Source organism: Sinohyriopsis cumingii, unplaced genomic scaffold (assembly GCF_028554795.1).
Source record: "Sinohyriopsis cumingii isolate HCF-2022 unplaced genomic scaffold, ASM2855479v2 utg000160l, whole genome shotgun sequence".
Lineage (NCBI taxonomy): Eukaryota > Metazoa > Mollusca > Bivalvia > Unionida > Unionidae > Sinohyriopsis > Sinohyriopsis cumingii.
In genome coordinates, this window is record NW_028315873.1 from 10,048,380 (window position 1) to 10,062,577 (window position 14,198).

Here is a 14,198-nt window from a genome sequence, read left to right on the forward strand (position 1 = left end):
AGTGTATCCGTCGGGGTACGCGTCCTGCACTTCACACAATATAAATCCATAATTATTTTATATATAACATTGATATAATTGATTTCTCAGCGACTCGAAAACGAGAATCGGTCAAGCATCATGCTGCGCTACCAAATTCTGTTCGTATGATTAGCATAGGTCCATCAGGAAGTGGTAAGACGCAATTGCTACTCAATCTGATAATAATATGGCTCAAGTGGGATAAGTTGTATTTGGTAGCGCCATCAGTTGATGATCAACGATTTTATAATGTACTTAAGGATTTTGATGAAAATGCAAAGTCGCTAAATGATAACGAAGTCGATATTGATGAAGCGCCGAGTGTTGATGATTTAGACGGATTTATTAATAATTTGGTTGTATATGATGATGTAATGTTGGATAAACAATCGAATCCTGTACTGACATTTTCCAGAGGCAGACACAAAAACACTGATGTGATTTATGTTGCTCAACGGTATACACAAATACCAAAAGTGATCAGAGACAGTTGTAATATTCTTGCTGTGTTTAACGGGGTCGATACTCACACGTTACGAAACATTCATCAGACCTGGTGTAGCGGTGACATGGATATAAATAAGTTTAGAAATTTATTTTCACGAGCGCATGCTGCTCCACACGGATTTATACAATAAATTTACATGATCCCAGAACAAGATACCGAGTTAGTCTTGATACAATTTTTGGATAATAGGAGCAGGGAGGGCGCGACAACGAGTTGGTTCAATTTCGTAATATATTCGCACCCTCGATGTGTTTCCAGTAGAAAAAAAAAAACAACTAACCCCAAGAGGGACTCTTGGAGAGGGACTCTCAGAGAGGGACTCTTGGGGTTAGTTGTGTAGTTGTGTTGTTTTTTCGTCATTTTAATCCTTTTCTTGGAAGGCTTATTTCGGCATTTGGAACCTTCTAAAAGTTGGTTTGTTCCCCCACCCTGCTGCTGATGAAGCGTAGTTAAAAAAAAGGAATATGATGTTGAGACTAGATAGCTACATATAGAAAATATATACTAAAGCTGTAAACCGCAATGTACATATAGATGTACAGCACGATAAACTGGCATATCAGACTCAATAATGTTTTATTTGAAACAAAATTTTGAAGAAACAGTGAAGACGTTAATTAGCTCGTTTATACGCGAAAGACTTGATCTAAGCCTCCAAAAAGATCAGTGAACGTTATAAATGCATACGATCATTGTGACTCATACATGAGTGCTCGGTCAGTGAGTCTCATACACGAATGCTCATGTATAATGACATTTATTAAACTAGTTAAATACTTTTAAGTTTGAAATTATTCTAGTTACAAATGACAAATAATGATTTAATTGACAAAACTCCATACTGCAATGAAATGACTTCCGGTGCCTCATTTATCATGCATTTCCTTTGCATAACGTGATGGTGTCAATTGGGATATTATAAAGTGTTATTACACATGTTTCATATTTGGAAATTATGATATTTGTACATCAGCACAAATAAGACAGCGATAGTGTGATAAACAACGTTCTGCATCATTTGACGAAACCTCTTAGATCTATCTCAGAAATATGGATATTGTGATTTTCAGCTCTGTATAAACCATATAGTAGAAATTATTGTATCAAGTTTAAGCGGCAGTTCGAAATCGGGGTTATGTACTCTAAACATTTGAACTAATCAGAACCAAATAATCGTCAGCGTTTTAAAAACAAAATTACTCATCAGCCTTAGAGAGAGCATTTAGTCGTCAGCTTATAGAAACCAATCAGTCGTCAATCTTATAGAAACCAATTAGTCGTCAGCCTTATAGAAACTAAAACTGTTATCAGCCTTACAGAAACCAAATTTTTTGTCGTCGTCAGCTTATGGAAACAAATTAGTTCTCGGTCTCATAGAAACCAATTAGCCGTCAGCTTTATAGAAACCAATTAGTCGTCAGCCTTATAGAGACCAAAACAGTTGTCAGCCTTATAAAAACCATTTAGTAGTCAGAATTACCGAAACCATATTTGTCGTCAGTCTTATAGAAACCAATTAGTCGTCAACCCTTTCGAAATGATTATGCACGAGATACCGAACCAACAAAGAGATGCACCAGGCAACACTCATTGCGTAAATAAGGTCGAAATAAAACTAGACTGTGCCCGAATTTTAATTCCTGTTGAATTGTATATTAAGTTGATCTGCGTAAAACTTGCATATGATACTAATTAGAGAAATGTGATTGTGTCATATTTATGTCGCATCAAAGATTTAAAAAATGACAGAAATGAATTACCTATGGAATGACAAGAGTCACTGTGGCGGTTGCGGAGTTGTTGTCTACATGTCTAGCTGTCACTTTCAGAACATGAATGGTTCCATAGTTAAACACACTTTGATCCCATTCCATATTCACGTAGAAAGTTCCATTTGTGTTGATGGCAATATATTCATCCGCGTATGATGACATGTTGATCGAATAGTACACGGTGTTATATTGGGAGGTAGCGTCTGCATCGGACGCGTATGTTTGTCCAATGACTTGTCCAACAGAGTAATAAGGGGTAGCAAGAAACTGGTAGTCGAATTTTTGTGAAAAGACTGTTGAATTGTCACTGATGTCAGTGAACTGTATTTCTAGAGACGCAGTTGCGGTTAATCCACCATTATCTTTTACAGTAACGAGGCAGGTGACGTTTGAAGCTATGCCAGCGGTGTCGAAGTCAAAATCTGGTCCATAGTAAACTATTCCGCTCGTACGGTCCATAATGACATATTGGGTTTCATTCGCACAATCATATGAGAAATATGCTTGATCACTACCCCTATCATTGTCTTCATCGTAGATACTAAAACTGGGATTCCCAAGGACGGTGTTGCTCTAAAAGATATATGCTTTATGCTGTATTATGTGTTTACTTTCATGAACTACATTGTAATATCTTTGAAACAACGACCACAAGTAACCCTAAGGAATTAGTTATATTTTTCATGCATAAAATTGGCAATATAATCAGAAGTCAGAACATCGACTGATTTCCTTTCTGTTTCTAGCGCTACATGTATTGATAATTTCACACCGACGTCATCACTGGTATTTAACCAATCAAACATCACTATCTAACTCATTCGAGTAGGTGGTTAACTCTGACTTTATCCTTTTAGACCTTGCCTTTGATAGCAAAGAAAAACCTTGTAGCCTGATATTTTACTTTTAAAACTGAATATTTATAACCATGAACATGTTGAAATGTATTCCCAAGATTTCACAGATTCAGTTTGAGAAATTCTATGATGATGAAATTAGACTACTGTAAGGCTAGATGAAGGAAAAGACCTGAGCAAACCAAATGAGTTCACCTACCGGATACAGACATCAAGCTTATTTTAGAAATTATCAATATGGCTATGTTCACATTCAGGTAAAAGAAGAGTGAGAGGTTATACTGAACAATAAAGTGTTCAAACGATGCTGGAAATCGCTGTTAAAATTTGCAGGATTGACTACGAAACAGGTGATTTTGTATCGAAGACATGAGGCAAGTTAATGTAATGGACCTTCATTAGTATCTGAAAGTAGTGTTCTTTGTAGAGAAAGGCATGTAATATGGATGGCGCAGACAATTTTGAAGTGCTTGATTATCTCGATTGCTACATGAAATTACCGTGTGTGTATAACAGCTTACAAATACAAATAAAACAGATGCAAAGTTATGCACTTACAAGTCCTCCTTCACTGGGATTCAGTCTGTACTTGGTTTGATGGAAAGATGGCGCTTCATTGATGTTGCCTATATTAATGGTAAAAGTGGCAGCAGAGGAGACTTTTGTGTCTGATACCTTGATGGTTAGCGTGTAGGTCAAAGACTCAATCTCCTCGTAGTCCATTGCTGCTAATGTTTTTAGTACTCCGACTGTATGCAAATGCAAGTGGTCAGCGATTACTCATCTATAGAAACGCGATCTGCCTTAAAATAATTCACCAGCATACCAGGGTCTATAATGCTTTTTTCTACTCATCAGTCCAGAAAAAGTACTTCGAGCCATATTTGCTGGTGCATGATGGGACGGCACATCTGAGCATATGCTGTTTGCAGTTTGATCGTACTCCCACTCGAGTGCATACGATTTCATGAGTTATCCGTCATTATCATACAGATAATGTTGAAAATGTTGGGTATATGATACTCAGCACTTCATTAATCATGCTAATAATCATTCTGAAAATTTAATTAACGTAGACACTCGCATAAAAGAAAGATTCAACTGCATACAACATAACTCCAAATCAGCCATCGCACCAGACAGATCGGATTATATTCAGTTTGTTAGAAGTACCAGATCAACCATCGCACCAGACAGATCGGATTATATTCAGTTTGTTAGAAGTAACTGGTAGAACGACGTAGATCCTAATCTGTCAGCGCATTATTGGACGGTAGATAAAGTTCTGACTTTGCAGTTTGAATGGATTTATAGGCATGAATATATGGTATGCACCAAAACATCTTCTTACAACATACATTCGTGACATTTTGCAATGAAAATGTGTTAGCACACTAGGACATTAATATTTAACTGTACCTTTAAGGATATATTTTTATGTAAGAAAATCTTGTTGGCATGTTTTCATTAAACGGTATTCTGGATAAATATTAATAATCACGAGAAGAAATTCCTGAGAAACTTCTCAGTTTCAGAAGCAAGAGTTACTGGTACCCATTATAGAAATGGAATATACCTGATACTATTTGCCCTGAAGACTTTTAAAATTTTCATCTCAGGAAGAGAATATTTTCCTTTATAATATTTGACAATGATACATTATATATTAGTATATTTTCCTTCATAACATTTGACAGTAGTACATTGTGTGTCAAAATTTCACTTTATAATATTTGACAGTTGTATATTACAGTACAGTATTATACTTCATTATATTTGACAGTACTACATTATATCTCACTATTCACTTTAAACAAAATAACTAAACTAACATTGGATTATTACGCTATTATAATAAAACGATAAATTCCATCGATACCAATTTTAACAACATGATTCAATGCAATGTTCAGGATACAGCTTTGTAGTGAAGAGTGTCAGAATTTATTCCCAAACACCAAAGGTGCCTAATACCTCCGTAATGTAAACGACTTACTCGTAGAATTGAGGGTGAAGTAATTGACTCCATTTCCTGGAGAAAATACCACTGAGTAAATGTGCGAATCGCTTGTGTCAAGGTCGTAATAGCCCACGCTGTGTAAACTAGTCCCTACTTCTGTGTCTTCATATACCGTCATGGCGTAAGCCAGCGGCAGGTTACCGAACTGAGGGACGTCATCAATGTCTGTATAAATTTTTAAAAGAGAGAACAAATGTTGAAAAGAAATTCATACTGATATGTTGAGTTAGAGAATGATTGTAGATATGTGTTGCGACTCTGTGCTTAAACACTAAGTAACAGGAAGAGGCAAAACCAACAGGTTTTGTAAATTTAATTATTAAAGTTATAAAATGAAAATGTGAGATCAACTTACAGTATTATTTATTGAATCCTAAATAACCCTAAATAGATCAATTCAAGCCGAAAAAATCGAATTTCAGATCCTCGAATGCACTGGTTTGCCAAAGCAATCCTGACGTATCGAAACGGCATTGTCCATACCTCCTTCGAATAATTCACAACAGTACTAGAATACTATTTTAGTCCAATGCGAACATTTTGTTCCAATGAATAAGCCTAACAAATGTCTCCTCTCACATTATCTAAACACAACGTTAAACACATCTGCAGATTGATTTTGACATATGAAATAAGAATCCGAATTAGGAATGAATCCACAATAGGAATGAATTTGATTAGCTCAGTTCTGTCCTTATATGCACGTTCAATTTCAAGAGTCATTTACGACTATATGTTGCAGTATACCCACGTGAATATCTTACTATCAATCTAACATTTCACAATACCAGTTAACGTAGCCTAACCCATCAAATGGGAAACAATTTAATTCTTCAAAGAACCCACCTGAAATAACACAGTATATGGGGAATAACTTTTTTCATCTAAGAACCCGAATGATCCCACCAGCCAACGAGAAAGTATGCCAAATTTGTAAACAGCTTCAATATCTAGTTTCAATACCTATTTACAGCTTTATATATATATATATATATATATATATATATATATATATATATATATATATATATATATATACTCTCATTAAAAAAGGTTATTATTTAGTTTCTAGAAGATCAGTACAATTTACTGACATGAACAAAACTTACGATATAGGTATAGTTAGGTACCAAATGATATGTATTGTTATACGGTAGGTACAGATACTCTTAATTATTCGGTATATACAATTGCTCTAGTTTATACGGCATATACAGCTACTCTATGTTATATGGTATATACAGTTACTCTAGATTATACGATATTTACATTTACTCTGGGTTATATGGTACAAACGTTTACTCTAGGTTATACGATATACACAGTTACTCTAGGTTAAACGGTGTATAAATAGCTACTCTATGTTATACGGTATATACAGTTACTCTAGGTTTTACGGTGTATATACAGCTACCATAGGTTATACGGTGTATACAGTTACTCTAGGTTATACTGTGTATACAGTTACTCTAGGTTACAGGGTGTATACAGTTACTTTAGTTTATACGGTGTATATAGGTACTCTAGGTTTTACGGTGCATATACAGTTACTCTAGGTTATACGGTGCATATACAGTTACTCTAGGTTATACGGTGTATATAGGTACTCTAGGTTTTACGGTGCATATATAGTTACTCTAGGTTATACGGTGCATATACAGTTACTCTAGGTTATACGGTGCATATACAGTTACTCTAGGTTATACGGTGCATATACAGTTACTCTAGGTTATACGGTGCATATACAGTTACTCTAGGTTATACGGTGCATATACAGTTACTCTAGGTTATACGGTGCATATACAGTTACTCTAGGTTATACGGTGCATATACAGATACTCTAGGTTATACCATGTATACAGGTACTATAGGTTATACGGTATATTCAGCTACCCAAGGTTATACGGTGTATGTACAGTTAGTCTAGGTTAGACGGTGTATACAGCTACTCTAGGTTATACCTTTATATACAGCTGCTCTAAGTTATACGGTGTATATAGAGCTATTCTAGATTATACAGTGTATATAAAGTTACTCTAGGTTATACGGTATATACAACTACTCTTGGTTATACGGTGTATATACAGTTACTCTAGGTTATACAGTGTATATACAGTTACTCTAGGTTACACGGTATATACAGCTACTCTACGTTATACGGTATATACAGCTACTCTAGATTATACGGTGTATATACAATTACTCTAGGTTATACGGTAGATACAATTTCTCTAGATTAGATGGTGTATATACAGTTACTCTAGGTTATACAGTGTATATACAGTTACTCTAGGTTACAAGGTATATACAACTACTCTAGGTTATACGGTATATACAGATACTCTAGGTTATAATGTGTATATTCAGCTAACCTAGGTTATACTGTGTATATTCAGTTACTCTAGGTTATACAGTTTATATACACTTTGACTAGGTTATACGTGTATATACAGTTACTCTAGGTTATACGGTATATACAGATACTCTAGGTTATAATGTGTATATTCAGCTAACCTAGGTTATACTGTGTATATTCAGTTACTCTAGGTTATACAGTTTATATACACTTTGACTAGGTTATACGTGTATATACAGTTATTCTAGGTTACACGGTATATACAGCTATTCTACTTATACGGTATATACAGCTATTCTAGATTATACGGTGTATACAAAGTTACTTTAGGTTATACGGCATATACAACTACTCTAGGTTATAAGGTGTGTATTCAGCGACCCTAGGTTATATTGTGTATATTCAGTTACGCTAGGTTATACGATGGTAACAGATACTCTAGGTTATACGGTATATACAGTTACTCTTAAGTTATCCGGTGTTTATACAGATCCTCTAGGTTATACAGTGTATATACATTTACTCTATGTTATATGGTGTATATACAGCCGGTCTATTTTTTGCGGTGTATATACAGTTACTCTAGGTTATACGGTGTACATACAGTTCCTCCAGTTTATAAGGTGTATATACAGTTAATCAAGTTTATATGTTGTATATAGAGTTAATCCAGTTTTACGGTTTATATAGAGTTAGTCCATTTTATACGGTTTATATGCACTTAATCCAGTTTATACGTTGTATAATACAGCAGCAGCAGAGAGGATGAACAGACCACATAATCCGAGCAAAAGCATTTTAGACACAAAAAAATCCGTGCTCATATATAGGTCATACCACGTCTACAATCATGTTTGTCCCAAACAGGATAGTAGACAAACCCCCTCTGCTGCTATCCAAATATTTTATCAAGACCTACACGATATCTTGTTCTAGGATCGTGCAAATTTATTGCTATAAATCCATGCGGAGTAGCTTGCGCTTGTGAAAATAAATTTCTGAATTTAATTATATCCATGTCACCACCACACCAAGTTTGATGAATATTTCGCAGCGTATGTGTGTCTACGCCATTAAACACAACTAAAATATTACAATTATCTCTGATCACTTTCGGAATTTGTGTATATCGTCGGGTAACATAGATCACATCTGTATTTTTATGTCTGCCAGGAGATAATATCCTGGCTGGATTTGTTTGTTTGTCTAGCATCACATCATCATACACAATTAAATTATTAATAAACCCATCAAGATCATCTACGGACGGTGCTTCATCAATATCTGTTATAAAATCAATAATATTTTCACCGTCATTTATTAATCTTGCATTTTCATTAAATTCTTTTAATACTTCATAACACCTCTGATCATCAAAGGATGGTGCTACCAAATATAATTTGTCCCATTTCAACCATCTCATTATCAGATTAAGTAATAATTGCGTCTTACCCGATCCAGATGGTCCTGTGATAATCATTCTGATGGAATTTGGTAACGCAGGGTGGTGTTTAACTGGCTCTCGCTGCCGAGTTGCTGAGAAATCAATTATATCCATATATTTTATAACATGAATTTATATTGTTTACGCTGTAGGGTTAAAACTCCAACTACTGATTTAGCTACGGTTACAACAAAAAATAAAAAAATAGCGTATGGTGGAAAATGTTCTGTATGCGGTAGAAAGAAATTTTCGTTTTTACTTAATAAGCGCGGTGGTGATATTACTAAAATGATGTCAAAGTTTCCAGGTGCTCCATGGGCTAAATACCCAGGAGAAAAACATCTACCAGGATATAATTATTGAGGTCCTGGTACCAGACTTGATATCAGACTTGATAATCAGGATCAACCAAAACCAGTCGAGTATCCTATAAACGATATTGATGGAGCTTGTCACGCTCATGATGTAGCTTATAAAAGTGAAAATCTACAAGACAGGCATATTGCACATGTGAAATTAATTCATGCGTTAAATTCTCAAAAAATAAAAATATAAGAGAAAAATTAGCTAATTGGTTAGTAAGATCCGCGATGAAAGGTAAATTAGCGTTAGGGGCTGGTAATATATCAAATGGAATCAATTTATTATAGTCCAAGATGATACTGGAGAGGCAGAGCAGCAATTAGTAAAGTTGCTGATGCAGCAGCGGTTAAACATTCTACTGCTGAAGCGTGGTCATCCAGGCAAGCGATATGGCAAATTTACCTACCACCACCGAAACGAATTCAGTACGCGTATTTCGATGCTAATGTTCCTAATGAAGTTCATCAAACATGATACTGTACGTAGAAAAACATACAAGTACGCGTTAACTGTTGTTGATGTTGCAAGTAGGTATAAAGAAGCAGAGCCGCTATCAACGAAAACATCATCTGAAATAGCCGATGCGTTTAAACGAATTTATCAACGAGGACCATTACGATGGCCACAGCTGCTACAGGTTGATCCTGGTAAGGAATTTCTTGGTCCAGTGACATCGTTGATGAAACAACATAATACCAAAATACGACGAGGGCATACTGCAATTCACCGTGATCAGGCAATTGTTGAGCGATTTAATCGAACACTTGCTGAGCGGTTATTTGGATATCAATACGCGAAGGAATCTATCCAAGATAAAAGATCTCGCGAATGGGTTGCAAGATTACCAAGCGTGATAGCTGCATTAAATAATGAGATTACACGAACAACCAACATGAAACCCATTAATGCAATTGCATAAAAAATATACCAATACAACGAAAAGATATTGAAAAACACAAAATACTGGGTGATGTTACAGTTAGATATTTATATTAACCGGGTGAACTTGAAGGTGGTAAAACAAGAGCGAATGATCCTGTTTGGAGTGTTACCACACACAAAATAACCACCGTGACAAGATCCTCAGGTAAACCTGCAATCTACAGATTAGATTCAACTGCTCCTCAACGTGGATTTACACGTGAACAACTACAAATAATTCCCGAGGATACACAACTACCACCGCGATCACTTAACTAGCACCCAAGGCGCTGGCGCCTCTACGTCGATTACACTCGAGACAGGTCAACATCACATTTTCTCTTGTATGACCGCGACTATTATCTTTTCTGTCTACGGTAAATTGTCTTGAATCATTATTCAAATACCTCAACAGAATTATACAATTACAACTTGCGCAATGATTATTCTGCTGCTGTTTTAACTCAATAATAAATTCAACATCAAGATCAAAGTCGCGTTTATTTTTTTTATCAGATTGTTTGTATCCGATTAATTTTTTCTTATTATATCATCATCGATGATGATGCTGGTTTTATTAACGATTTCAGGAATTATAATTCTCCGTAACTGAGACATTTTTCTAACCCTTGATACCGCTAAATAGACTAAATTTGACCACTCGATACGATCGTCTACAATCCAAACTTGTGTATCAGAAATAGTTAATCCCTGAGACGAGTGGATCGTCATAGCGTATCCCAACACCCATGGAGATTTGTCAGTGCGTAATGCATCTTCGACAACATTGATATCAACAGCGACAATATCATTTAATAAGAGGTTTTGTTTCTCAGTCTGTCCTGGAATATCAACATTAATACTCTGCTTTCGTGTATCTGATGGTCTATAACATAACGGAATGGGTAATTCTGAGTATGTTTCTTTATGCAGCTGAAATAACTGCTGTTGTAAAGCGTCTCTGATTATTTTTCTGCTTGCAACTATCAAATCGTTGGGTCTCCATACATTCAAAATATCGTTCATTGAGGTCTCTGAGATCACTCCGCGTATTATTTCACATTGAATTTTGTTTGAATGTAATCTGATTAATTTTTTAAACTCCTTTAAATTTGCATCAAGAGCACTATGATCCTCATCCATTTCTTCGTAATAATCAACGAAAATTTTTAACCAATCATGTGGAGTAGGTTCAACAAAAGGCGGCGGCTGACCATGATCGCCACACATTATTATAGCAGTATTTTTCGTCAACAACCAGTCAAGAAACATTTTTAATGTATCCAATGACACCGTACATATCTCGTCCCAAATTATTATTTTAGGTATCTATTTTTCTCCCATTCGTTCAGGAGTCCATGTATCCCCGTGCCACCGAAAGAAACTATGATACGTGCACGATGGTACTTGCCGTTGTTTCATCTCTCGTGTAAGTCTGTGTGTGGGTGTCAACACGATCATATCTGAATTTCTAAAAACATTAATTGCTCGAGTCGTCTTGCCTCATCCACCAGGTCCATTGAGATATAATGTTTATATCTAGTTATTGGATCACTCACCGATGGCGCTTTCGACATTTCTGATATTTTATTACCCTTACGATAAAAATCTCTCATTGGAACACCTGCTGATTCTGTATAATTATGTAATATTTCTTTTTTTATTCTCCACGAACTCCATCGTTCAGCACTACTTATAAATTCCATAACAGATTTTACATATTTACTCGAAATGTAAAACGAATCTGTTGCGACTCTGACTGCGGTCTCAGGAAATCTATTAATCATCAATAATAAATTTACGGAAACATAATCCAACATAGAAGATCTTAGATGAGTATATTGTGGGGAGACATCATTTATGTAACTAACGATCGTACCCAATTTTGTTCCGTCGGATAAATAAGCACTTTCTCGATTTACAAATATATCTCTCGCTGTTGTATAAGCGATTATAAAATCGTATTCGGCATCATCTAGAATTAATCGTGCGTAATGTTTTTTATGATCATATGCACCACCCTGAGTAAATTTACCTAGAATTCTTCTACCGAGATCTTGTGCGGTTTTTTCGTTATTTTTAAGTTTAATCTCGAGAATTTTAGGAGCTTCTTTGATATTATCATCTTCGGAAAACCAGGACATTTTTCCATAAATTCTTTAATAACTTCATCGAGGCTGATAAAATCTGGCATGGGCAACCAAACTTTGGTCTGCGTGTGATATGATATAATTGCCTCACTGACAACCAACGATGTCAGTATCGCACAATCTAGCATATATCGTAATAAAACCAAAGTTTTTCACAAAAAATGTCTAACAAACCAAACATAACAAATCTTGTGAAGATTTTCGTTAAACTCGAATGATTCAACACAAGCGAATCCATTCAGATCAATTAATTGCCACTCGCGTCATCTCGTTTGTATGATGACCAAATCTAGCAAAATATCCAGAACAATCTCCGTATCCTAGAAAACTTCCCGGATAACATGCAACCATATCAACCGAAATAACATCATTGTAATTATACTTGGTATTCCATAATCCACCGTGTCCGTATTCGACGCAACTTGCGCGCACGTCCTCGAGTAAATCAAATCGTGTTGGTTTCCATGAATTTTTTTCTCTAGCGATATGATCCGCAACAGATGGAATGGTAAAACAATTGGTTAGTAATTTGTCAGTATTTCCGCGTGTTTGTACTTAAAAACGTCTCCGCGAGATTTTTCATCTCGTCGTGGAGAGATTTTGTTAGATATATTTCACCGTTTGGTCTAACAAACTGATCAAATCCACCTTCCTCATTACTTTTAAATAACCATACCGATACAGGATCGGTTTTACTTATTTCGTTAATAAAATCAAACTTGCCTCCACCAGAATTATCTGGGGGGTAAAATCTAACAGTTCGATAACGTGGAAATATTGTTACTGCGCTGGTCCATGAGTGCGCATTATGATCAATAATATTTATTGGAGCTCCTTTCGATTTATACTTTGATTCGTATAATATTTCTCCCATTATCGTTGATACTTTTATTGGAAATTTTAATAGTTTTCCTAATTCAGCAACATCTTTTATTGTATCACCGGTATCCTTAACTTAATCGGCCCACAAGTTCATTTTTTCACATCTTAAATCAGTTAATCCGTTTCCACGCATCGCGTTTGTAAAATGTTCTATTACTCGTTCGGCTACACAATTTATTTTTGAGAATTTAATGGGTGCCAGTTAATCAACGTTGGGATTTTTATTTATTTCATAGATTCCATAAATAACTGCTGTTACAGGGTACGCTCGCTCATAATACGGTTTATCAATACCAGTCAATAGACCCAGTCTGGAATTTTTACTTAATATGGCAATTTTATTATTACCAAGGACAGGATCATATTTGTCACGGATAATCCAACTATCTGTTTCTGTTAACACAATAAACATTCCTCTGAAGAAATATTTTTGATCGTCCTCGTACTCAGCGATGTAGTTAATGCTAGTTGCCGCTCGTTTGTCATTCATTGTAGCATCAACAACTTTGTCCTTGACAGAGTCAGGGTGTATAATCTTGAACGTTGACCATATATGAGATGCACCATCTGTGTAAAATTCTTTAAATATTTAGAAGGCCAAGTTTGAGATAGTCTCTCGAATTCGTTCATATAATTAAAACAAATATTTAAATAAAAAGTATTACATATACAATGTCTCAATGCAAATGGTTGACTAGCTCAGTAACTCGCTGCAACAAATCCTGTAGAGGTGAATTTTGTTGGATGCACTTACAAAGTATACGGCGGGGGAGTCTAGGACCAATACCGTGTCTGCGATGTGGTGTTGGAGTACGAGGAAAACAGGATTATGTGCAAATTGCGAGCAAAACGGTTCAGAGAACTTAAGAGATATTATGACAACAACAAAAAATAACAGTGAAAA

At 35.5% G+C, this 14,198-nt stretch overlaps 1 protein-coding gene across 1 annotated transcript; it reads right to left on the reverse strand.

The window, feature by feature from the left end:
• Positions 1-2,289: 2,289 nt before the first annotated feature.
• Positions 2,290-3,900, reverse strand: LOC149774757 (uncharacterized). The gene is made up of 2 exons (XM_089944999.1): positions 3,717-3,900; positions 2,290-2,874 (listed from the first exon to the last, which is right to left on the reverse strand). The coding sequence occupies exons 1-2, from the start codon at positions 3,879-3,881 to the stop codon at positions 2,290-2,292; spliced, it is 750 nt and encodes a 249-aa protein (XP_089801125.1). The 5' UTR covers positions 3,882-3,900.
• Between the last annotated feature and the right edge of the window lie 10,298 nt (positions 3,901-14,198).

Coding starts and splice junctions, on each gene's coding strand:
- LOC149774757 (XM_089944999.1), bottom strand. CDS start 3,881: ATGGACTACGAGGAGATTGAGTCTTTGACCTACACGCTAACCATCAAG. Junction 2,875..3,716: donor ATCCCAGTGAAGGAGGACTT/GTAAGTGCATAA, acceptor TATATCTTTTAG/AGCAACACCGTCCTTGGGAA.